This window comes from Corvus cornix, chromosome 1 (assembly GCF_000738735.6).
Source record: "Corvus cornix cornix isolate S_Up_H32 chromosome 1, ASM73873v5, whole genome shotgun sequence".
Classification (NCBI taxonomy): Eukaryota; Metazoa; Chordata; class Aves; order Passeriformes; family Corvidae; genus Corvus; species Corvus cornix.
The window spans coordinates 20,906,093-20,933,220 of record NC_046332.1 but is presented as its reverse complement, the minus strand read 5'-3'; the positions used below and the strand labels follow the sequence as shown (position 1 = coordinate 20,933,220).

Genomic DNA, 27,128 nt, shown 5'->3' with positions numbered 1-27,128 from the left:
TCTTTAAATAGCAGAAAAGCAAACATTTAACTGCTTATGGCAAGAGGCTGTAAAGCAATTAACATGTTCAAGGGTCCAAAGCATTCTCTGCGAGCAGAATGAGGAGGAGATGTTTCTGTCCAGCTGAACATTGCTGCTGCTCACAGTTTGACAGCAGTGGGAGAGCTGGGCCATGCAGCCATCAGGCTCCCAGGGCTTGTCTGGCCAGCCCCTCAAGTACTTCCAAGCCCACAGGAGGACCAGGCATTGGGATGTACACTGGGGCCGGCCCTCGAGCTGTGCCCCCAGCCTCCACCCAGCCCCACACACGGCTGCCCTGCCCCACAGAGCCCCGTGTCTGCCCCTCTGATGAAGCCTCCCATTCCCTGGCAATCTCCTTGGGGCAAACTGCAGTTTGGCATCTTATGGAGGGCAAGGGCTCTGGTGGCCCCTGGGTGCCGGGGGCAGCTGTTTCCTCCCCACCTTGGACTCTCGCCCATCAGCTGGGTGCCATGGCCCCTGCACCCTTCTCACGTCACTGTGCTGGTCCCAGCACTGAGGATATTTTCCCTTTTCTGCTTCCAATGCTAATGAGAATAACATGGAGAGAGGAAAGATCTGGGACAAGAAACACACTTCTAACACCAGGGCTACCACAGACAGGCAGGCAGACTCCCCCACAGCTGGACAGAGCTGCGCCCAAAGGGACAGCATGCAGCCCATCCCTCCTAAAGGCTTGTACCAACCTGTCACTGTTGTGGTGGCACAGCCTGTCTTTAACCTCTGTGAGCAGACTATTAAGACATTTGGCTATCTGAAGAAGCACATTATCAATTTTGGTGCTCCCATTTGTAAAAGTAATCTTAATTATTTCCTTGTGCGTTTCCCTAGTCTCTCCTATGACCTTAGGTGCTTTCTTCCATAGAGAGTGTCTTGATCACCTGATAAGAGATATTTTTTATTTTCCTTATCAACATTTTGAATACGAGTATGAGTATTATTATGAATACCTTGCAGATTGCCACCAAGGAGATTAACTACATCTCTTATCTTACTCATTCTTATTCTTGATAACGCCTTACACATCATAACAATCTGTAAGGTGTTAAAGGAATCGTAGTCTGTAGTAGTAGCAGCAGCAGTAGCAGCAGCAGTAGCAGTAGCAGTAGCAGTAGCAGTAGTATCTAATGGCTAGACCATTGGACCACATCCCAAGATCACAGAACCCCTTTTTTTGACTGCACTATTTCTGTATATCCTTGTCATATCATATTAGGTTTTTGAGTCCTGTTTTTTTAAACTGAGATGAAAATGCTTTGGTAATTAAAGAAGCCAAACAAATCTCCTTTCCTCACTAGTGAGAAACACCATGTAAAAACAAGATACTGTCCCTACTCACACAATGGGAATTCATCCACTGAATGCTGATGACAAAAAAGATGTGTTTATTCCAATTAATTCTTAAAATAAGTCTATTTTCTTCTTCACTTTGACTGTGTTGACTTTCACTCTGTGCCAGCCAGTACCCCTGCTTCCCTCTAGGGTACGTGCAGATCTATTTTGAGGACCAGAGTCAGTTCCCAAGAGATAATAAACACAGAAGTTTCAAAACTCTTTTTTTGTAGGTGGAACAGAAAAGGTTAAAGTTTTATCAGTAGATGCGTAGTTAATGGTTTATCACAGAAGTATGAATGTAAAATAATCATTTCACAGCATTGCAGACAGCCTGCACTACAACATGACTTCACTCCACCAGGACAGAATTTTAGTTGGAGTTACCTGTTGTGTGGTGACTGTGACCCTTTGGGAGCTGTGTATTTGGCAACTCCTCAGGTTCAAAGGAGGTAAGAAATTATTCTACCCCATTTGAACTCTTTGGGTTCTTCTTCCTTTCCTTAAATATTTAAGCACGACTGCTGACAAACATTACATCCACGTTGCATGCTTCTCAGGTGGAAATATTTTTCTCCTTACAATGATGTTTAAAGAAGCACTCCAAACTTTGTATGCTGCTGTAAAACAGAATAGGGTGACAAACAATCTCTGGAGTGTTTTTGTTGTAAAGTGTACACTGCTCATGACCCCTTTGATATAACTTTGAGAAATGTCTTGACATTTTCTCACTCTTCTGGTAGAAACCTGATTTATTTTTCAAAAGACAAAAATAAACCTCTAGCTAGTATAGTAAATTGCGTTTTAAAAAGGAAATATTTACTTTGCAGATGCTTGTATGCTTGCATGCATATAGCACCTGTTCATGTTTTCATTGCAACCTGCATTGCTGAAAAATTTATTGAAAGCATATCAGAGATTTGCATTTTCTCTATCTGAAAATCAGGTCAATATACTCTTGTAAAACATTTCCGTGTGCAAACTTGGAGCAGAAAGCTGGTCAGTGGTTCCTCTCAGCAAAATACTCACTACATTGATGTGATACGAAACTATGCATGGACCTATATTCAAAATACATTGAAAGAATCAAATAGTCCTGGCTGCTTGTCCAGTAGAGAGTCAGACATGATTTAAGACCAAGAAGCCTGAAGAAAAGTTTATATGAGGATTCATTAGGTTACATTTACTTTAAGAGATTTATCAGATAGTTTGTAGGGGTTGAACATAGCTGAGCCCCAGAAAGGACACAGAAGTAAACAGTGATTATTTAACATATGTCAATAATAATCTACCTTTGCTAATATGCTCAGAGCTTTGTTTGACTTGACAGAGCCAAAGCCAGATGAGATGGGAGTTAAGTCTCAGTGCAGCGTGGGGATACCTCTGCTTGTGCCTAACACAGCTGCAGGCAAAGAGCTGCTAAGAAAGGCATTTCTACTGCAGCTACTTCAGGGATGGAAAATAACTCCATGCCCATCTGGTGCACTGCTTGCTGTGTATAGTGGTAGAGCTTTTTCTTTGCTCAGATTTCAACCACAAGCACCAGCATCAACCGTTCCCATGACGCTTGATTAAAACACGCTCAACAGTTCATTTATGACCTGGTATTATGCAAGAATCGTATCGTTTTAGTTTAGAAATATATATGGTCAAAAATCAGCAGGCTTCTTGACATGATTAATGTCTGCAAAACTTAAAAGACAAAGAGGATGTTTTCTGAACCTTAAAACAAAACCAAAAGGACCCCATGATTTTAAGCCAGTGCCACGATTACTGGAGCCTGGTGAGTTACTGCATGTGTAGTAGGTGTAACTGCATTAGTCAGCTCAGGAATTTGCATTTGTGAAAGACACAAGTTTCCTTCTGAAAAAAAAAAAGCTTCATGAGACCTTGAACAGTAGGCTAAGAAAAGTTACCAGGAAGCACTAAATAGAGGCACAGTTTCGCCTGACATTAACAGGTCCCGTGAGTTGCTACAGAGGAAATCTTTCGGGGAATGCAAAGGTAAGTGAGGCTGATGCCCTTTGCTGTCACTTTCCTTTTGCTGCACGGGCTTCACTGCAGCTCTGTCTACACCTCCAGGGGTAAACGCTGAACTTTTTACCCCACAGCTGCCTGTTGTTTTTCTGTTTTGTTGCTTTCAAAGGAGTGTCAGCCCAGTTTTCCTTTCCACCTTTCCCTTTCTTTCCTTGCACTCCTTTTCAGCCCGTGACCAACATTGCCACAGCCGGCTGCAGCAGCAGCAGCAGCTCCAGCGCTGCTCCCACCTGAGGCTGTCCCAGCCACTGCTCCTCCGCTGGCAGCTCAGGGTCCAGGCGTTTGCAGGGCAGCCCTGCTCCCTCCCTGGTTTTGGGATCCTTTGTGCCAGATGACCCAGCAGTCTGCCTGGCCTGGCTGCTTCGGGTTTGTGCTCACCAAGCAAGGCAGAGCCTTGGAGCTGTGCCGCAGGTTCCCCAGTGTCCTGTGGGTTCCCAGGCTCCCAGTCCAAAGCAGGGTCTCTGCCACATGGCCCCAAGTGCCACACTGTGTGCCTGGCTGGTGGGACAGTGCTGCTGGGCACTGCAGCAACAACTGCGTGATCAGACACCCAGCTCCCACAGATACAGATGTTCTCCACAGCTGCTCAGCTGAGCCACACAAGTCTCAATTGCTGGAGGAGATTTCCTTTCCTTCCTGTAAGATTTCCAATGGAGAGATGATGTGTTTTGAAAAGCTGCTGGCTAGTACAGACACTACCTAGTGACACTTAGAGGTTATTCCACTATCATCAGAGACATCTGGCTGCAGTGGAGCAGAGACAGCCTGAAACACAAATGCTAAATAGCAATAACATGAGCAAGAGCTGAGCAAAGAGTGCCAAGAACAGAATTACCTCTGCCACGTGGCACAGCTAATTACTTTGCAATAATCCTCCAGTTATATGAATCCCATTAAAGAGTAAGAAGTTAAGCAATCTCTTTAGTTCAGGGAGAACATTAGAAATACACAGTGACACGTGTTCCTGGCAGCGCCATTTACTTTTGAATGTTCTGGCTTTACTCAGTTTGCCAGTGTCTCAAAACACAGGCATTAAAATATCAGATCAAATGTCAGTCCTCAAATCCAGTTTTCTGCATTATTTGAAGCCATACACTACACCCAGTGCATAGGTGTGCAATTTCCACTGTGAACCTTATTGGAAAGGATTCCAACTCCATCCTTCACTTAGGGACCTGGTGAGATTGGCTGTGAGGAAATCTTGGTCTGTGGAGATCCCCCAGATCTTGGATCCATCTTTTTAAGACTGAGGTCCACCAAACCCTTCCCTGTTGCAACCCCTGCTGCAGAATACCCCTTAGCCATTCAAGATATGTCAGTCTCTTTCTAAAAAAATCTTAACATTTTCAGAGCTCGCTGTTCACAGGAAATAACACAATATGTTCAGAAATTTCTGAGACCTGCAATTTCCCTACAGTTGCTTAGACAGTGCCTTTTCGTTTCCTGAAGCTGTGGCAGCCAGTTCAATGACTACTTTGAAGAAAACCTACTATTTCTGCCAAAAGACAGAATAAAAATTGTCACCTGTCCTGGAATGGGTATAGAGGCTATGGCAGAGATGGGGCATGGGGTTTTTTCTGTTTTATCCTATAATGCCTGTCTTAAATAATAGCATCTTTATCTGATCCTTGGAGGTGTGACTATCCATGTCCTTGTTATTGTTCTAGGCCCTTCAGCACTGGGAATCTGCAGCATTGTTTTGCCTTCTTGGTCCCGTGAATTCCTGCTGAAGTAATTTGGGTTTTTTATGGGCTCAAAAGTTTGATCTGGAGGGCCACACTCCTGCTCATTCAGCATCTACACAAAACTGTTCCCACCTACATTAGTTTGGGAACACAAATTCATGTTTGGAAGCTTTGACCCCACGTTCATGCCATTGGTTTAGGGGCAAGGGACTGAGTATATGGGTGAGATTATGGGTCATATATATATTTTTAGCTGAGGCTTCAAAAATATCATGTTTCCTTCTTTCCTTCATAAAATTAAATAGATACATTGTTTTACCTACCCATTAATGAAGATTCATATACACACAGCTTGATTCTTTATTTACACAGGCACTACAGAACCCATGGAACCTCTGTGCTTCTGTCTCAACAGTGGCAGCTGTCAGGACGGAGCCTGAGTGTGCCCAGAGGAGTAGGTGGGATCTCTTTGTCCTATAGGTCACTACAAGCCAGGCAGCATGGGCAGCTGGAATAATTTCTGGGAACCCCTCCACTTTGGGAGATCCCTGACCCTTCCTGCTGATGAGACCTGCTCAGTGGGGTCAGATCTGCAAGCAGTGCCATGCCTCTTCTTGCTTGGTGATGTCGTTTTTTTCACCCACCTCAAAGGAGTAATATATCTGGGGAAGACATTACAGGTTTCAAAAATCTGTGGCCTGTTTCTAGCTAATTTGGCTGTTGTTTGAATTCCCCTGTTTGAAGATCACAGTGATTTGAAAATCTGATTCAGACCTCAGTGACCACTGTTGCCATGTCTGGATTTGCCCTGTGTTTGAGGACACCATCCACCTCAGCACGCTGCAGGACAATGCCTGCCTTCAGCTCCTGCTGCCACTGGCGCTGGTCTTGGATGAGTCAAATTTCCTACACCTGGAATAGCACTGTCCTGGTTGACTCCCATTTCAGTCCCCTCTGCCACAACATGGCTTCTCTGTACTGCCCTGTGCTGGGAGGCTGCCAGCTCACCAAGCTGCAGGATCTCCAGAGCTGGTAAAATCCCCAGCTCATACTTTCCCAGGCCAACAACCCACAATGTGGCCAGTGTGACACACAAATACACCGTCATGTGTCAGCTGTGCTTTTGTCAAACAATGTGAATATTTGCTCAGATGGATGTCAAAATATCTGCAGTGTATCCAGGAAAATATGCTTGGTGAAGATGGATAGGTAGATGGAAAGTCCAGGTCTTCCATGTCATTTCCCTTGTGACAGGATGGGCAGCACATCCAACAGACAATGACGGATTGAATGAGTTCACGACTGATTGGAGTATTTGGGCAAAATGTTTCAGAGAAGTTGGCTTAAATAATCATGGCTTGAATTTCAGCACTGGAAACAAAGCGTTATGATGATTCCATAACTCCCTTTGTTCACTGCTCTAGTGTTCTGTATTTGATTTGCTGTGAATTGCCTTAAAGAATAGATTTTAATAGCAACAGTTGTTAAAATGCATGAGGTAGGAATGTTTGGACAGATGCAATTAACTTGAAATCATAACAAACATTATTGAAGTTACAAACCCTGAATTTTACCCTGTGTTCCTGAGCAATGTTTATACTGTTCATCTGTCTGCTGTTCCACTTTCTTGGCACCTTCTTTAACTTGCTGATCAGTTTCAATTAAATTTACTAAGTGGTTACAGATCTTAAAGGTCTCAAAATCTTTTGAGTTTTGTACATATCAGTAGTTGGGTACAGAAGACCAACCCTATAAATATCTCAAAGAGGAAAGGGAAGGAGACTTATGCCATCAGTAAGGAGGTGGAAGCCACATGGCCAGTCAACCCAGTCTAGTCACTAAGATGCATAAACTACTCATGACATTTGTTTCCTCTTCACCAGCTAACAAAATGGAGATGTGTATTTTATGTACTGAGAATATAAAGATGGATCTAAGAGGTGAGAGGGGCTGAGACATGATGGAGCATAAAGAGCATGAGATCATACTGCTAAAGGTGTTGAGGAGGCTGGAAGAGAAGGCAGTCACGTGCTGGGAGTATGGAGGAGGTGATCTGGTTTATTGCCAGGAAAAGAGAGCGTGGCATACAGCTTAGACAACTTTTGTAACCCAGTTACTTTTGTTCCAACAATGATGAAAAATTTCCACTTGGCTCATAATTCATTGCTTTTCTACATTATGTCCTGGTTATTTTCTTTCACAAATCATGACAAAAGGCCTGGTTTTATTCTTACTTGTGGTTTGTTCTGTTTGGTTGTTTTGTTTTTTTTTTTTGCTTTGTTTTGTTTCATTTTGTTTTGTTTTAATCTGGGTGATCCTAATGAAGTCAAAATATTTGGAATGATTTGAGACTTGCATCAGTGGGAAAATTTTATTTCAGATGGACTCTCTTTTTAAAGTCTGAAATCAAGTAGTATAAGCATATAAACCAGCCCAAAGCACTTTTGGATGAAGGCTTGAATAACTAGACAGAGAAAAAAAAAAAGTTTGAATAGGTACTCCTGTATGAGTACCTATTCGTGTATGAGCGCATATGTGTTCATAGCAACTTATTCTTGGCTTTCATCCATCAGAGGGAAGGCAGGATCACCACAAAGGCATTCAAATCCATGGGTGTAGAGAGGATTCATTCAAGACAGCTGAAAGACCTGGCTGATGCCCCTGTGGGACTCCTGACACCTATGGTGATGAAGAGAGGCCACAGAGAACTGGAAAAAGATCCATATTATGCTCACCTTTAAGAAAGGTAGGAAGGAGATCTGGGAGAACCATAAGCCAGTCAGGCTTACCTCAGGTGCTAAAAGAATTTTGGAACATGTCCTCTTGGAGTCTATTTCCATGCATATGAGACACCAGAAGATCATCAGGAACAGCATGGATTTACATGCAGGATCAATCTGACTGAGTAACTGTCTATGTAGACAACAGAAAAGTAACAAGATATAATACACTTTGATTTTAGAGATGCCTTTGACACCATGTCCCTCAGCATTCTTGTTTGGTAGGTGAAGACACACAGGTTGGGTGAATGGACAACTCGCTGGGTTGAAAATTTTCTCAACAGCTAAACTCAAGGGGTAGCAATCAGTGACTTGATCAGGATATTGTAAAAGTAGAACAACTCACTGGTCAATAATAAGGCAGAATCATTCAGTGTCTTCATCAAAGACCTGGACCATGATACAGCACATCCACTCAGCAAGTATGCCCACAACACTGAACCTGGAGCGGGGCAGAGGCATTGCTGACACAGTTAATGGCAGAGCTTAGGTGCAGAAGAACTTGAGAAACCTGAAGATCATTCCAACAGAAACCTCACAGCATCCAACAGGAATAAGTGCCGATCTCTGTGCCAGGGACATTGGTACAGACCAGGAATTTGCTGGAATTGGCTGAGAAGCAGGCCTGCTGGCAACTACCTGGGAGTGATGGTGGATGCCAAGTTCAATATGAGCCAACAGCATGTGGTTCTCTGCAAACAAGGTGGAAGAGCAGCTGTGTTATGTGGAGGGAGACAGGTTGATGGACACTTTTACCCTGCCCCTCCTGGCACTGGTGAGGCACCACGGGGAAATACAAGCTAAGGTTTGCCACCAGCAAGCCAGGTAAACCAGACGTAGGGAAGCTGGAGAGGGTTCAGCAGGATGCAGTAAGGTCAGTGAGGGGCTTTGTCACTGTTGTCCGCAGGGACAGCGTGAAGAACGAAACAGAAGTCCAGGATAAAATGGGATTATTTAATTAATTACAGATTTGTTTATACAGCTTTGTTTGCATAACATCATTAGGTGCTTGACCATACACCTCCCAGAGTGATTGGCTGAATGGTACAGCACCCATTTCAAAATATTTTCTTCAGTGTGGAAAACAAGACTGTGCATAACAAGTTTGCACCTGTGAGATAAAGTCTTGGTTTACAAAACCCTCTACCCTGTTTTCAGCTAGCTTGCGTGAGAAAGGAGACTTTCACAAGCAGCTGTAAAAAGCTGGGAAAATAAATCTGCCAGCTTTTTTAGCATCTACAGGGCTTTGGACAGGTGGCCTGCAGGAAGTATGGAAGGGAGCTGAACTTGTCCACTGTGCTGAAGAGGAGACTGAGGGCAGGGCTAACAGCAGCCTCCAGCTGAGAAGGAGTTGCAAAGACCATCAAACCCAAACCTTCTCTGCACGGCCAGAAGGTAAAGCGAGACATAGAAGTGATAAGATGCAGTTTGAGATGCTGAGATTGAGCATTAGGAGAAATGCTTGGATTTAAAAAGGTAGCGTGTCACTGCAGCATGTCTCCTGGTGAGGATGTGGAGCCTCTGTTTGGCCTAGATGCCCTCCAGAGGTTCCTTCCACCAGATTTTTGAGACACCTTGTCCTGCTAACCACCTTCTGGCAAGCAAGGCTCAGGGATGGTGCTGTAAGGCAGCCTCATCTTCACAGCATCATGCATCCTTATTTGCTCATAATAATTCGTGTAGAAGGAAAGTGTCATTGTATAATAACTGAGGCCCTGTAGAAAACAAGATCCACAAAGTTAAGTAACCTGACAAGGAAGTCCATGCCAGAACACAGAGAACACTCCAGCTTTCCTAAGCCCCCTCAGGACCCTGACCATAAATATGCTTGGAGTCAGTCCTGCTAATGGGACATAGTCAGCTGAAATGTGGTCCGAATTAGCAAAAGTTAGCAAAAACAGGATATTGCAAGTCCTAAGATGAAGCAAAAAATTTTCTGCCTATGTGCGGCAATATTTTCCCCAAGTGTTTGCAGTTTTGTGAGGTAAATTTGTGTTAAGTTATAGCAGTGTGGTACATGAGAATGTAATAGGCTCCTCTCTTGGGTCAGGTCAGGGTTCACCAGGCTCATCAGGCTGCTTTTAGATGTAGCCAGTATCAGCTGTGGGGTCTGGGGTGGCCAGCCTGTCCCAGTCCAGCAGACAGCAGGGCAGAAACTTCCTGCACCAGAAGCCATATCCAACCCATCGCTGTTTAGAGTCACCAAAGGACTGTTCCCCATTAGCTGTTCAAAAGTGTGTAATTTTGCCCCCCTGCTGTATTCTGTGGCATTAGGTTATCAAATCTGATTTCTGCCCAGGTATTAAGACACCAAAGGTGAAGCTTTACAATTTGTCACAAATTTTCTAGGACTAAAGCAGTGAAAATAGAAGAGATGGCAAAGAGTATGGGCTTTTAAGACTTCATTGATTTCAAAAATATCACTTGAGGCAGCTTAGCAGCTTGGGTTTAGACAAGATTTACCTAACTGCTTTTATTTCATTTAGGGCAAAAGATTCAATGAGCTTCTATTGTCTCAGCACTATTTTATTTTTGAAAACTGATCCTTATCCTAAAAATATTTCATTTGGATATATCTATATATATTTTTTTCTGTGCCGTTAATTTTTGTGACTACAGTACTGAGACAGTGAACATTTCTGAAAGCAATATAAAAACCTTTACTTTTGAACGGAATATAGTGGGTAAATATGGTCACTCCTAAGAAAAATGTGCACCTCATATTGAGAATGGTATGTGTTTCTTTCCTTTTGCTTCCACTTCCCAAAAGTAAATGTAAGGTTTGTGAACAATGTTGGATTATTAGACCAGATGAGAGGTCTGTGTTTGAAGCCAGAACTCCATAGCACAAACTTTTCTACAAAGCTTTCTACCCCAAATGCAGAGAATTTCAGGTACACATGCTGAGATGGATCTGTGCCTGTCTGGGGCTGGGAGGAGAGTCAGCTCCTGAACAGCCTTTTAATAGAAAAACAATCTGTTTATATCCTACTATTTAGCATTAGGATTCAGGATGCTTTCCATCAACTGTGGTTCCACGACCTGTCCCAGCGTTCAGAGACTGTGTAGAGGAATAAATGCTGCATGGCTGCTCCACATGTCCTTTGCATTTCTTTCATGAATTATAAACAATGTTTTTCAGGACATGGTAAAGAGTCTTTCCGACAGCTCAGTGCTGATGCCAGTGCCCCCCAGTTAAGAGACGTGTTTCTGCAGCTCTAACATAATGAAAGCCTGTCTGACTTTGACATAAAGAATGTCAGCCACTCTGACAGGACTGTGTACATGAATGTAAAATACATGCTCTAAAAAGAACAATAAATAGTTAAATAATTGATGGTCACTTGTAACACTGAAAGACAAAATTTTACAAGCAAACAGAAAATTACACTGCATAGGGTGTCACACCCACAGAACAGTTTTAATTCCCAGTGAGGTCATGTGTATGTGTGAGAGCTTCTGTACCAAATGCGTATCTTTCTGCTTTTACAAAATTACAGATAATGCTTCAGTAGCAATCCAGACGTGCTCCAGAGAAAGGAAAAATCCTACTTTAAAGCCTCCCACCAAATTCTGAATTGTAATGAAAAGCTGGACTCCTTAGCATCACAGGTAATATTAAATTAGTATTTAAACATCCTGGGGAAAGAAAGGGGAGTGGGAATGGAAAATTGAGGCAGGAAATATATGTTATGTTCATCAAAACTTTGCAGAAAGCAAAATAAATGACCAAAGCCTTTTCCAGTGGCATTCTTGGCATGTGTCTGCTTTGCAAACGGCCTGAATTTCCAACAGTGATCATTTTATTTTGCTTGGGCTTGCCTGGACACAGCATCCTTTTTCTTATTTCTTAACTGGCCTTCAATTTCCTCAGTCAGGTTCCCAGTTCACAGCAAATGCCTCTGAGCAGAGGTGAGGCCGAGCCAGGGTGCCAAATTGATGAGAACATGCAAGGGATTTGGAGAAGACTGGCATGAGGGTGATACTGACACCAACATGTTCAGAAGGATTAAGAGTGAAGCCTTTCCATTCCATCAACGTTTCTGTCCATCAAGAATCCAGATTCAAACTCTCTTGTATGAATGGCATCCATAAAATCCATAAATTCCATAAAATCCATAAAATCCCTAACCCCCTAAGTCTAGCTCTAAGGTTTAGCTCTGTGTATCTGCAAAACATGGAGAGCCGAACATGACTAAGCACCTTACAGTGACTGCTTCCCTTCTGCTGCTTCTGTGTTTCATTTCCTTATCACTAGTCCCAACTGAAAAAAAAAAAAGAAAAAAAGGAAAAAAAATTCACCAGGTACTGTCCCTTTAAATAAGAGAAGTCCCTTTTCTCCCACATTTTTGCTTGACTACTGTACCTTCAACCCAATGCTTCACCCGCTTGGATCCTTTCCTGAGAAACCCTTGAGCTCAATATTACATTTTCCCAGTATATAACCTTCACTAAATGGCTCAAAGTAATATGTAATATTAGCAGTATCTATTTCTAGTGCCAGTAAGGTGTGACCTATGGGTTTTCTGCTGCCATCAGTAATGTGGGGTTTTGTTGGGAGCTGTGATGTCGGGCTGCCATCTAGTGAGCTGAGGGCTGCTTGGGGATCTGGGGAATGGGAGGAGGAAGTGCTCATGCTAGTGATCCAGAGACCAGGTTTAAAAGGATTTGATTACTTTTAAATTGAAATATTTACCTTGAATCCAAGGTCATGCTAAAAGTCATAAGCAAGAACAGTGAACACAGGTGTTCATGATGTGCTGTTGGTCCATCATGCATAGGCAGATGTTTTCAAGTCAAATAATATCATCTCCAGTAATTATAAAAGCAAATTTCCTTCCTCCCTGTGCAACACATTCACTTTTCTTACCTACCATTCCAAGCTTTATCAACGCTTCAAAGCTGCGTGATAGAATTAATCTTGATTTTGGTAGCTTCCCAACATAAATAATTTGAGAACAATTCAGTTATTGAAGCAATTCAGTAGAGATATTCATTGGCAGTATTAAGAAATAGAGGACTTCACCTGATGACTGGCAGATTTTCTGTCTCTTATTGTTATCTAGCTACACCTTCACATATCATATATCATATATCATAAATCATAAATTATATATCAAATATCATATATATCATATATCATATATCATATGACTCAACTTCCTTTTATGCATCTTAAGATGCAACAGACATTTACTCCATTCAGTGCTAACTAACTCAAACTGGACCCAGCCAGTGCTTATAGCAATTCTTACTAGTATCTCCAGAAGAAGAATATTTTATTGTTTTGTTGGTGTTTTTTTTAATATTTATTCCAAGCTGACACTCTGTATAATGTGCTGAAGTGAGGATAATGTACTCAGTGCAGATTATAAGCACTGTGTTGGGAGGCATGATTGTTCCAGGGGACATTTCTCAAGTTCCTCTGATGGCCTTTCAAAAAATCCTGTTGTAGTTATTTAAGGAACAATGAAAAGTGTACAGAAGTTTATAGACTCAGAACTCAGTAACCTCAAGACAAAGGAGAGGTCCTGCTGCTACTTCATGGGAAGGTGTGGAGAACAATGGGGCCAGGCTGTTCTTCAAGGTGTGCAGTTTTAGGATGAATGCCCACAGAGTCAAGTGGCAATATGGGAAATTCCAGTTAGATAAGAGAAAATTTTTCTTCTTTACACTGTTCAAACAAGAGCAGTTTTCTGAGGGAGGTTGTGGACATTCAAAGTGAGTCCCTGAGAAGCCTGGTTTCAGGCCCTGCTGAGCTAGGGGACCTCCAGGGCTTCCTTCCAACCCAAGATACTCCATGAATTCATGAAAACAATCTCTAGGGAGAATTTGCAAATAACATGTACTTGACATTAACATAAACATTTTAGATGGCCAAATACTTGTATATTTTTATTTTCTGTGAGAATGTTATGAGGTGGTGACTCTTTTTCCATTTTTCATTTTGTTTCTGTTGAATGACATTTTCCTCACAGGTTGAAACTGCATGCTCCAGCAAGGTTTCAGTTATTGCAAATAACACTCAAATCCTCACCTCCGTGCCAGACCAACTGACCAGAGAGAACATCACTGCTGCTGCAAATATAGCAGCACAGATTATGAAAAAGCCAAATGTTCCGGAAGACTTTCAGGTGACTTCTGTGAGGACTAAAATAAGACTTGTGGGACTTAATATTTGGGATATCAATTCTGTCCCCCCTCTACCAGCAGAAAAGACACTGTCCTTTTTCTTAACTGTACATAACACTACAAACAATGCTCTAATTTTGCCATTTAACAGAGTTATTTAAGCATCCTTGAGCACATACTTGTGGAATCACTGTTGGGTCTGTTCTCAGAGCGGAGTGTAAATTTATCAGCTGTTCAGATGTATATCTGAAATTTTAATATGAGCACCATTTAATGTTTAAGTTGATAATTTAATCCTTCTTAAGTTAATAGAAGTGTGGAATTTACAAACCCATTGGCACAAAGCTTGTGGTCTCTTGAATGGCTTCCTTTGCTTTCCTACTCTGTTGTGTACTTTCAAGCAATGCTTGTTAAGTGTTCTTACTTTGCCCATTCAGTGTGTAGCACACGGGGTGATTTATTCAACTGCATTTGAATATTGCCTTTTTTTTCCACATGTCTCAGGCATCTGTGGCAGTAATGGCTACAGTGAGTCAACTCTTGGATGCCAACGAAACAGAATTCATCCACAGTAATCTTGTCAATGCTACAACCAGGTAACTTCAGCTTTTGCCATTTTCTTTAGATGCAGTCAACAGCATTTCCCTTTCTGTTTAGGTTGAAAGCAGTTTGTGAACAAGTCAAAATATTTTTAGCTTTCAACGCCAATGTTTAATTTCCAATTTCCACCAACATACACATTGCTGGATTCTTCTGCGTTAGAGAAAGGGTATGGATAGGAAACAAGGAGTGCTTCCCACTGGAGGACCAAATCAGAGAGGAAGCTCAGAAACTGAACCTGTAGTTGTATAATAACAAATAATGATAACTTTTATCCCACTCATTATTTTGATGCAGCCTCATGAAAACAATGGAGGAATTTTCTTTGACTGGCAACATCTCACAGCCAATGTTGCAATCCAGTCTGCTCCACTGAAATTAGGGTCCTCTATGATTCTGTTTTTGGCACAGAGAAGTAAGTCCTGTGGGTTGTTGGATTTACCTGGACACAGCAGTATGAACCATAAATCCTAACTCATACACTGCTAATGGTGGCAAATATAGCACTGGGAAAGTACCAGACAACAAAACTAGAAATACAGGAAAATGTTCCTGGGCTGATTGGTGGCCTCAGTACTGAAGTTCAGATACTGTTCAACATTTTAAGTCACAGTAAGTTCTTTCTTCTTTTGAAAACTGCAGCTGGGAAAATTTTTAATGAATATTCACTAAAAATCTCCTTTGGGGAAAAAAACCCTTAGCTGGTTGGTTTTTATGCATGCTGACGCCTGGTACAAGAAATGCACGTGTCAAATGAGCTGGATAATCTTATTTATAGAAGAATGAAAAAGTACATGTCATGGCTAGAATGCTTTTGGTGTCTGGGACTTTTTCAGTTGTTTTGTTTTCTAAAATTGAGAGTGTGTTCAGTCTTTGTCCATACCTCTACAAACATTGAGATCAAGAACCAGTACATATTTACTTTGCCTGAAATCTGAATATATCAACCATTTCAACTAAAATTACTACTACTGTCAGGTGTCAGCCAGGACATCCACATCCTACCACCTGCAAATTGGATTACCCACTTGGGATTTTTCCAGATGTCCACTGCACTCTGCAGTGCTCAGAGGATAAATTGGTATTGACCAGGAGAGGAAAAAAGAAAAAGGTTACAGTTCCTCTGCTTCATTTGCTTCAGAAGCTGGTGGGTGTGGGAGAGCTGAGTTTCAAACATGCGTTTCTCTGACATCACAAGAGTTTCACACCAGGCACCAGAAACCAGCAGACTTGTCCTCAGTCTCTCCGTGTAGTGTCAGTAACACTGAGACATCACAACAGTATAACAAAGGTGAAGTTAGTAGAGCACTTAGACACCATAATGGTAAACAAGCCCACAGGGAAATGAATAATTCAGTCCTCTCAGCAGGATTAGAATAAAATGTGAAGAGATAAACCAAGTAACCTCACACACCCAGCACTGACAATAAAAAATCACTGAATAACTCATTAACTGTTTACTGCCACTTCTGTTCACTGTTTCAGATAACAATACTGTGGAAAAACAGTGTGATCATGTAATTAAAGCCTTTATCATAATGCCAGTATCACATAACAGTCCCCTCAAGACAGATAGATGTCAAAAGCTTGTCTTAAAAAAAGTCCCAACAGATTTCTTCAATATTAAGTGCACATTTATGATATTTTCTTGATATACAGTTACATTAGTCTCACCTGATGATCAAATCAGAGAGTGATCAAATCAGTCCCTCTTGATCTTAAATCAAAAGCATAAAATCAATAACAAAGTCTATTATACCATCCAGGATTTTGCTTCCTCACTTAAGCTACTGTTGAGTGATTTAAATAATGTAGTGAACTCTAATTTGCTAGAAGTGTGCAAAAGAAACGCAGTCAAAAAGTGGGATCTGAAGGCAAAAAACCAGGCAGTGTCCTCTGACTTCTCACTAGCAGTAAACGTCCCTGGTGTGACTATTTCTTATTCAGTATTATTAAAAGTCTGGCCATTTGGACTGTGCGTATATATTGGCATTTAGGATATTATTTTCCTCATTTACCAGTGTTTTCCCCCAGAAATGACATTAAGAGAATGGTAATAATTATTTTCACACCCCACCTCAGCAAAAATTGAAGATGTCTCTTGACATTCACGGGAAGAGCAGCCGTTCTCTACTACTTATATGGATTCTAAAAAAAAATCTGAACAAGAACCTGTAAATGCTGAATGTGTGCAACAGCATTGTGTAGGCTTCTCCAAAAGCACCAGCTTCTCTGATACCTGCCATCTATACCTAGTTTTCTCTTTGCCTTGCAAAGGTTCATCAGACAGTGGCAGAGTTGGATTTGTCCTGTACCAAAATGACAAACTCCTCCTGTCCACGGTTTATCAGAGTCTCCACAGTTTCTAAACGAGTCATCTCTGGCAATATTGATGGTGGAGTAGCCAGCAGTGCTGAAATAGCCTTCAATCCCAAGGTGAGAAACACCATGGCCAGTTTGAACCACAGGCTGCCCTGGCCCTGCTGCATTCTTCAGGACTTAGGGAAAGAGATTCCAGCAGAGAGGGGGTTGGGGTTTTTTTGCTTTGGTTTTTGGCAATAAGCAATTGACAGAGTTTGTGGGATGTATACTGATACAAGTGAAGCGTGCTTAGATAATGTGGCATAGAAAATGTTCTTCAACTTCTGTACTAAACAGCTGATATTACTGACTCCGTACTGCTAAACTGGGACCTTTGTGAGCAAAACTGTATTCCATAAAATGTTATAGGTATGCCAGAGTGGATTTGTCCTAGGGTCCATTAGTCCTATATCAAGAATGAAAAACCAGGTCTCTGGAGGACAGTCTTTCTCTCCAGAAGACTACCAAAATCTTGGAAAACAAGAAAAAGTCAACATGACTGGCATAGTTCAATATGCATATTAATGTGGGGAATGTTCACTTTTCATGCTATCTTTTAACTCCTACTTCCAGTTAAAACCATTGTGTGCTTTGACTTCCTCCACGAGGAACTGATTCCAGGTGTTACTACTTTCTTGCAGGAAATGCTCTTATGTGAGTGTCCATTTGCCAAAACCCCAACATTTTTAGATAATTTGCATTCATGTTTGGCATGGTTTCTCCAGAAAACAGTAGTTGGCTTCTTCTTACAACATTTAACAAAGCTTTTAAGGTCAAATAAATACATATGACAGCTCAGTAATCATCACCATGGAACCATACAGATAAGTGATGCAGGAAATGTGTAATTTCTAAGGAAATTACTGAAACAAACTTATAATTGATTTTTTTACTCCTACTTTTATTCATAATTTTAAACAGAACTACCTAATACCATGAATGGTTTTGTTCACTTCTTATTTGCACTCCAAGCTGCTTGTTGCTCATTAAAAAGTGGTTCTAATTGCAGTACCCAGCAGAAGTTTGTTGTCTGAAAATGACTGCATTTGGTGTATGAATGCCTGAGCACCACTGTGTGGCAGAAGTGGTGGGGTGGGTTTATCGTTTATCATTGTTTGCTTCCTGTTCCAGTGTGGATCCAGCTCCGGTTGGCAGTAACACAGTGCTACCACAAACTGAAAGCTGTTGTTTGGCTTACACAGAATTCAGCTGGCAGTTGTTTAATGCTGTGGGAGTCAGTGGGAGCCTGAATCCTAATTACCTGAACAAATCACAGGAATTGGTAACTTCATTGGCAATCTTAACTGAGAAAGGCATATAAAGCAAGTTTAAAATGCCAAATATGCTGTTATTGATATCATTCATCAGGTTTACTGGAAACCCATATATCCCTTGGTAGGCACCAGCTTCCCTTTCAAAATCAAATCACTGTCAGTACACACTGTTTGCTGGTGCCATCTCTGTGTTTCTGTAGACCCTTTTCCCCTTGCGATCCCAGTCCCTGGTACGCCACATCCGAACTGCAGCTGTGTGATCACGCCTACGTCGTTTGGGATTACACTCGAAATGACTGGAGTACCGCTGGCTGTGCAAAAGGGAGAGACCAGTTCTTGAGATGCAGGTGTAATCACTCCACTAATTTTGCTGTTCTGATGATAGGGCATCGTCTTTTCTTGAATGGGAAGAGTCCAGGGTTGTTTAATGTTTTTGGTTGGTTGGTTGTTTTTAACTCTAAGACCAGCATGGCAATAGAAGGGCATAGGTGCACTCAGCTAGAACGCACAGGAGTTTAAGATGTCCCCATGTACTTCATGTACTTGTTTCTGCCCCACGGCAGATCTGGCAAATCGGGCAAGTTGTGCCCAAGCTGCTGAATAGCCAAATGTATTGGCAAGTCCTGGCTTCCTCTGACACGACCTGTGGCTGTGCCACCTGCTTGTGCAGCTCCATAGCAGGGAAGGGCTGGCCTAATTCATTCCCCTTGCTCATCTGTTGTAGCCTCCAGCTCTGCACGTCCATTGCTGCAGCTGGTGGTTGAATGAGGGTTTGTCTAAAGGCTAAAGTGCCCCCCAAGATGAACAGTAGAGTAGCCTGGAATCTGGTCTAGCTGTGGCACTGCCTTGTGCTGGGTAAATAACTCAGAGGATTTAGCATTAACTACTCCCTTTGCTTATATGCTTATAAAAGCACTTGCTCTGTAAATATTAAGCTTTCAACCGTAAAGTTTTATACATTGCCCTCTTGTACTAACAAGACTATTTTGGAATGATTGTCTGTTTCTGACGTTTGTTATTCTTTCAGTATTTATTTCAGCTTCTCTAAACAAAACACACCCTGGATAAAATCACGTATCTGTGGTCACTAACTTCAGCATGCCAGCATTTCAGAGTTCATTTTTACCGTCTTCACAGAACAACATTTCCATATTTTTACTATTTATTTGTTTCTGTATTTCCCTTTATGTTATGCATGTCCTTTTTGCACAAAGTGACTTCTAACAAAGATTCCCATCTGTTTATGCAAACACAACAGCATTTTCTGTTTTGCTGAATACATTTACATTTACTTGCTGCTTTATTGTCGCTATACAAACATAGACTGGTTCCAATTTATAATTCTTTGTAACATCTTACCTTAAGAAGATCAAAAGAAGAAGTCAAAATTTAGAATGCTCACCAGTATGAAAAGTTAAAAGCTGCTTTGTCCAGTCTGTGTCACCTTGCATTTTAAATGCATAATTTTATCTGCTATTTTGATAAATACCTGATCGGCATTGTTAAATCTCTTTTTGGTGTTCTTCACAAATTTCTCTAGTTTTGGAGTTTTTTATTATTTTTATAATCATTCTGTGTGATAAAAATTCTGGCAGTGGCTAGCAATAATCAAACTTTACTAGAACATTCTTGTTTCTATGCGCAACTAGAAATTTCTTTCTTCAGAAAGAAATTTATCTCTTCTCATCTGATATAACTGATACAATTTTATTTTCTAGGCATTTCAGATCAAATAAAAATATGCAAAGCCTTTGGATTATATTTTTTATACTGGTGTTGGATTGTCCATGGCTGGTCTGGTTATTACAATTTTGTTTCAAACACTCACTAGGTAAGAGGGAAGATGTTAAACTGCAAGTGTTTTGCACTAAGTTACAATACTCTGCTCTGCATGTAGTTTGAGAAAGCAATTAAAAGTAGTCAGTTTAGACCATATTGCAATATTATTGATTAGCAAATAGTATTTTTAAAAATAGCTAAATCACATAGCATGGCTCGGTACCTGCTTACACCTCTGTTACTGCCCTGGCCAGGCACTGACAACACAGACCCAGAGTGCTATTATCATTACACAGGTCTGTGATACATATTGAGATTTTCAGTTCACTATCTCAATACTAGGTTTTAAAAATGTGTCACAGTGTCCCACCACCAGCATGACCTCTCCCCGTACCCCAGTACTACAATGTGTAAACAGTTACCTTTTTTCTAGCTGGTAGCTGCTTGTGTTACTGTTTTATTGTGAGTGACTTAATACAAACACAATTGCAGCAAATTTCCTTGATGGATGTGCTTGTGATTAATGGTGTCCTGTGATTCCCCTCTGAACAACGAGCAAATTGCCAGCAGAGCTGTAGTTACAATAGATGAATGCATGTTTCTCATCCTGCTTGTGCTAATGTAGATTTGGAACAATTCCATCGAGGTTATTGTTTTAAAGATTGTAGGAGCTTCCAGACTCTGCCTTTTAAATTTATATATATAAATACATACATATATATGCATAAAAATACATATTTATACATATGCATACATATATGGTATATAATATATATCATGCCAAGGGAGGTGGTGGAGTCACCATCCCCGGTGGTGTTTAAGGAAAGACTGGACATGGCACTCACTTCCATGGTCTAGTTGATACTGGTGGTGTTTGGTCATAGGTTAGACTCAATCTTGGAGGTCTTTTCCAACCTCATTGATCCTGTGATTCTGTGATTCTGAGACAAGACAAAGTTTGGAAGTTGAGGTTTATTATTCTGTTGCACTTTGGAGAATAGTTAGAAATACTCGTTTTATGCTACTTCACTTCTTAACACCGAAAAAAAGGATTCCAAAAAGAGCAGAGGGGAAAAAAATAAAATGCATCCCAAACTGCTGTCAGTCAAGGCCTAGTCCTAAAAGGTGCTGGGTATTTTGTGTTCTAGTCAAAGTCAGACAAAACTGATGGATTTGTTAAGCTGTCTGGGAGTAACGTTGGTGTAATTTTGCGAACAAGTTATTGTTTTGGTTTCTGTCTGTATTGAAGTTTGTACTCTAGCTTGCTTTTAGTATAAATGAAAATGAGAAAATATTTTCCAATTTTTCTTATTTTTCTCTTCCTTTTTTCTCCTAAACATATTCCTACCAATAGGAAAACTCAAAAGTTATCTGTAATGTGAATGTTAGTGAGTCTCTGCTTTTCTGTGCTCATTTTTAACATCATCTTCATCTCTGGAATCAAAAACCACACTGCCAGGAAGTGCAGCAATGATATCACCAGATGCTACCAGCAATACCTTCCTTATGATGCCACCAGTAACACCTTACTCACCTCTGACAAGGGGGATCCTCCTGCAGACTCCTGGTGCACAGCTGTGCCTGCCCTACTGCACTATTTCTTGCTGGCAACATTTCTGTGGTCAGCACTCAATTCTGCACAGTTGTACTTATTGCTGCTCAGAGCCATCAAGCTGCTGCCTGGACACTCCCTCGTAACCATGTTAGTAATTGGATGGGGTGAGATTTAAAGTTATCCATATGGCAACTTTTACAGTACAGAGTACATTCAGGGAGAGTTGTAAAGACAGGAGCAGCAGAGAGCAATTACAATCAGTGTCTCTGGGTTAGTGCCACGTGATTTATTATCTCCTGTTGCTGCTCACACTACTGGTATAAACTGAGCTTGTTTTTATTGTCCTAATAAAACACTGAAACTGATAGCTTGGTCACTGGCACAGCAACACAGGCCTGTTGGGTGCAGGAGAAATCTTCACAGTAATCAAGCATTCAACAATCTGCTTCTGGAAATTAAGTAAAAAATCTTTCAGTTATGGTGATGTCATATGTGGACTTAAATTCCTGATGTAGAGATTCCCAGCCAGAGCCTTGAATACATCCAAAAGCAATGAGTGACTGATATTATTTGTTATATATTATTTATTAATAAACAAAGAACACATTCTAAAGTCAGTACAGCAGTTAGCAACAACACTGCAGACTGAAAGGGAAATGCAAAGTACTCAGAAAATGGAAAAATTCAGACAGATGCTCACTAGGTAAAGTGAAAATCTCAGCTTGTTTCAAGAAACTCTTCTAATGCAGTGTACAGGAACACCTGTCTTTTCCATGTTGTGTATTCAGCTTTTGTGTTGTACTGTTTCTGATGGCACCCACCAAGCAGTTTTCAATCCTCATTGTTCCATTATTATGTCTTGCATTTGTAGAGGCAATTCCCCTGAAACATTTAGAATTCGGACTGCACATGCAAGCCAGGAAAAGTTCAGCAAAAACTGCCTGGCTACGTGGCACTGTGCTCCCTCCATACGTATCTGCATGACAACACAGCATTATGTTCTTCAGTGTGTCCTGTGACAAGTCACACACATCCAAACCAGCATGATTCTGACTCACCACTTTTGGATCTCTTTTGAGAGCACAGTAAATGCATGGCAAGCTGGAAGATCTGTATTAGGGATGAAGAAGGAACAGACTTTAAGGAGCATGTTTATTACCCAAACAAAAAATTGTGCATGGGGTTCCTCTCCATGAGATGTGCTGCCTAGGGTGACCTGGGAGGCAGAGACGTGGAAGACAAGAAGTGAAGCAAAGGCACTGAGGAGGCAAACCTGCACAGCCAAGCTTCTTGCAGGGCGAAAGTTACACTCTGCATCAATCTGGTATGAAATGCAATGGTGTCTGGTGCAGAATGTTCTTAAATTAGTTTCTCACTGCTGACCAGAAGTTAGGGTTGCACAGTTGTGATAAGGGAGCCCACTACAGCCCAGGAGGGAGCTTGCTCTTTCACCATTGGTGTTGGCTCAGGAAGCTCTGTTGAAACTCTTTGATGGCAAAAAATCAGCAAGTCATGGACATGAGCTGCCCTCAAAAAAATAGTGCTCACAACCCTCAGTCCTGCTTTTTGTCTAGGCTACAGAAAATCCACTTAACTTAGTACAGTGCAGGTGAAACATAGCTCTTAAAATCTATGAAATTTCAGAGGCAAGGAGCTATTTGTGTGGGAGGGAGGTATGCCTGTGCAACCGAACAATAAAATGCTAATGTCTCTCTTATTAATTAGGAATCCCTGCCGTAGTAGTTGCAGTAACACTTGGAGCAACTTACAGAGAAGGAAAAGCTCTAAACTACTGACTTCTTCTTCTAGGAAGAATTTTAATTTCACGTATTATTACAACACTTGCTATCCCCATGCCTTTTGTGATGGCTTATTATTAATACAATTCTAGATGTACTGTTGGTACACTATTTTGTACATCTAAGTAGTCAAAAGAAATAGAAGTCTTCACTTAACCTAGACATTCACTAGAAGGAAACACATTTTCTCCTCACTAAGGATTTAGGGTACTGAATCTACATCTGCCTTGAATCCTTCTGCAAGACTGTGCAGTCCCCTGTGAGTTGAAGTGTAAACTGTGGACAGACACCCTTAGCCTAACTGATACCCCACCCCTTCATTTCAGTACCTACATTTAATCCTCACATTTATTTAAAATCTGGCCATAATAACAATATACCTATTTGCCCAGTGTTTTTGGCATAGGTATTCAAGTGCACACATACCAAAGTAGGCTATCAGGCTTGCAGTGTACCTTGGAGATAGTGGATGATAGAAAAGAAAGACAGACTTGTTTAGGAAATGTAAACACAAACCCCCTTCCAGATGGTGGTCATGTTGTGATACTCATTTAGGGCGTGTGACTTCTAATTTGAGATTATTTGAAAATGAAAAAGAAAAGAGGTGAAGGTTATTACAGGATAACCCTGTTTTTCTGAAGTTGTCCCTGTTTCTTCTTCAGCCTTTGTGCATTAGGTCTGCCCTATTATTCTTTACTATAAAATATATCCTAAAGATAAAGGTGCATGTGGTGGCCAGATATCTATTTGGTTATATTGTACCTTATTATTTCTCCATGTCATTTGTTTGATGTATCATTTTGCATTCCCAGAGAAAGAGAAGCATGATTGAAAGCCCTCATTTCTCAAGGAATGGCTGCCTTTCAGAGCTAAGTTAATAAGACCTATAAAGCACTGTAAGGTCTTTCAGGATGAAAAGTGGAATATTATTCTGTTTTGTTTTGGTATTCTGAATAATGTATCTGAAGTATCTTTTGAACCTATCTCTCTTTATATTCAAAGTTGCTGGCTTGCAGCACTGGAACAAAATCAGAATCTCAGAGTGCAAAAGCCCATGTTGTGGTCATTCCTCTTGACAGTAGCACTCCTGCTTCACATCTTGATCTTCATCAAAATCAGTATCTCTGTGATATTGAAGAAGAAGACAAATTTGATAAGGTGAGATGGCACAGGACTCCTCATATCATTCAGCAAATTTATTCCTCAGTCTCTTGTCACCAGCTCAGACTTTCTTGTCACAAACTCAGATTTTTTACAAAATTTTTTATTTTAAAGAAATGTATAATTTAAGCAGGCAGAAAATGAATTCCATTTGTTACAATGGGTCGGACTTTGTTCAAGACAAGTGCATATCAATGAACACATGTCAGGCTTTTGTCCCCCTTTTTGGATTGCAGTGTCAGTCGACTTCAATGACAGTTATTCCCAATTTAAATCCATAAAAGTGAGAGAAGAGTGGGTCTAGCCAACTGAGAATTATGAATTTCTCAGCACAGACAAACACCATGCCAGTTCTTGAGTAGCTTGAAGCAGATTTACTTGCTCAGTTTTACATCAACACTCCATGTATTGTCACAGGCTGAATGTCACAAACCCTCAGTGTACACTGTATTATTTTAAAAAGGATTGCTCTAATTTTTATTAATCCCATGGGACTGATCCATTCAATAAAACTTTGTACCATCTCTTCATTTCTCTATGTACGATTTTCATGGTTGGAGCAAACAAAATACCTTACCTCTGAGTCTGTTCAGGCTTAAGAGAAACTGGATATTCAGACATCATGGGCAGCTAATTCTTATATTGAAAATTAAGTGCATTTGCATGAACTTATAAGCATTCTAAAAAACTTATAATAGCTAACATGCTAATTTTCAATTGGCTTGGTAAACATCACTTTTTAAATTAAAACCAGATACATCCAAGCTGCATACTCTAAACACAGACTAGTCTGATACATTTGGTTACATTTATTTTTCTGGATTTCTTCTCCAAATGATACATCAAACAAATGTAGGGAAGTGTATCTTCTCAACTCACCTTAATCGTATCTTTTTGCAATACAGCCCAAATATATAGAAAGTTTAAAGCTCAAATAGATATTAAATGGTATAGAGAAAGAATTAATAACTTCTTGTGTCTTTGTGCTTCTAGGAATAAAAAGGATTCATTAATGAAAAATATGATTAGCACTGTCTCTATAGTGATAGTGCTTGGGATCACCTGGATGATCAGCTACCTCGTTTTAATAAGTCATGAAAAAACAAGTCTTGCTTTCAGCTATTTGTTCTGCATTTTGAATGCTACCCAGGCAAAGTATTTAGCAACTCTGAGACCAATAACTGAGATTTGAAGAAAATAATAATGAGGTTTTTTTGTTCTACAGTTTGATACAGTATGGGAACTTGTTGGAAAGCAGTTATAGGGATTCAGAATTTTTGTTCAGAAAGAGATGCTGGTCTGTCACACATAAAACTCTTCCCATTGTACAAATCAAGGTGGGATTTTATTTCAAGGTCAGCACTGAAAAGACTGTTCTGTCTGGGTGTCTTCTCTTACACCAAATCATATATAAAATTATTTTCAGAAAGAATAGCAGGAAAAAATTCTTCTGCATTAGTTGTTGGAAAGAGCCCCAGGGAAGTAACAAGAGCTTCATGGCTTGAGGCTTTCCAAACAGATACTGAAAAAAAGCCTTCAGGAAAGTGTCTGCCTCTTCTTTCCCCCCACAGCCCTGCTGGATTCCTGGCTTTGTATTCCTATAAATACGTCCCTTCATATAAGGCATATGCAGTACTAGGAGTAATGGATTCTTCATTATTACACCCCTGGCTATTTTCTATAAAACAGCTAACTGGAAATATGTGAAAATCCACCCATCCCCAAACATTAAGTTGTTTATTATCCTTTTAATCTACCGAAAACTGTGTGCCTGTACACCAGTGATGATCAGATCTGCAAACTCTGTGGAAAAAGTCCCAAGGTGATCATACCACACTGATGGACAGATTATGTCAAGGATTTAAAACTGAAATAATGAAAAGGAAACAGACATCCATCTATTTAAAAGCATGAGCCTTTTTTTTTTTTTTTTTTTTTTTTTTTGACTCAGGATTCTGCTGCTTAATCCTTGAAATGAGAGTTTAGAAAACCAGGTATAGAAATATTTAAGTCTTTATTCACTCTGTGTGAGTCTGGCTGAAGTGCTGATATGGCACACCACATTTAATGCTTATGGCATCCTCAGCCAGGTCTTACCTTCATCCTATCCAGCTGAGGGTAATAATATGATCCTGAGACAGACTCCTGAGACATGCTAACTAATCCATTACAATGTGCAAATGAGGTGCCTATAGCTGGGAATCACCTACATGGAATAGTTTTCCTATTGAAAGTGCTTCCTGTATTTTAAGGTATTAATGTAATTGTTAACAGTTACCGAAAATCATTTTATGGTTGTTTTTCGAATCAAGTCACATTGACTAATCTTTTCTGGTTTTAACAGCAAAATATTTACTCCACACTTTCTCCTCCTCTACAGGGACTCCAGATTTGTATTCTGTGCACTTTCAGAACACCACTCTTCAAGAAAAAGTTTCCAAAGTGTTTCTTGTTTTCCAGGTACCACTGTATATGCATTCAAAACCATAAAATATTTCAAAATCACAGCCTGAAAAACATTCACAGGAAACTTTCAGATCAACCCAGATCTTTCAGATAATATTTCCTTGTCTACCTTCCCTAACCAGAACTAG

At 40.6% G+C, this 27,128-nt stretch overlaps 1 protein-coding gene across 1 annotated transcript; it reads left to right on the top strand.

Moving 5' to 3' along the window:
• Positions 1-1,717: 1,717 nt before the first annotated feature.
• On the top strand, positions 1,718-27,128 carry ADGRG7 (adhesion G protein-coupled receptor G7). The gene is given in 22 exon segments (XM_010396198.2): positions 1,718-1,823; positions 5,466-5,571; positions 10,472-10,605; positions 11,374-11,441; positions 11,444-11,485; positions 13,852-14,007; positions 14,510-14,601; positions 14,903-14,952; positions 14,955-15,020; positions 15,110-15,217; positions 16,883-16,958; positions 16,960-17,040; positions 18,471-18,620; positions 19,958-20,071; positions 21,374-21,738; positions 23,300-23,367; positions 23,853-23,866; positions 24,376-24,531; positions 25,528-25,684; positions 26,915-26,966; positions 26,969-27,082; positions 27,085-27,128. Coding segments are annotated over 22 exon segments (2,319 nt in total).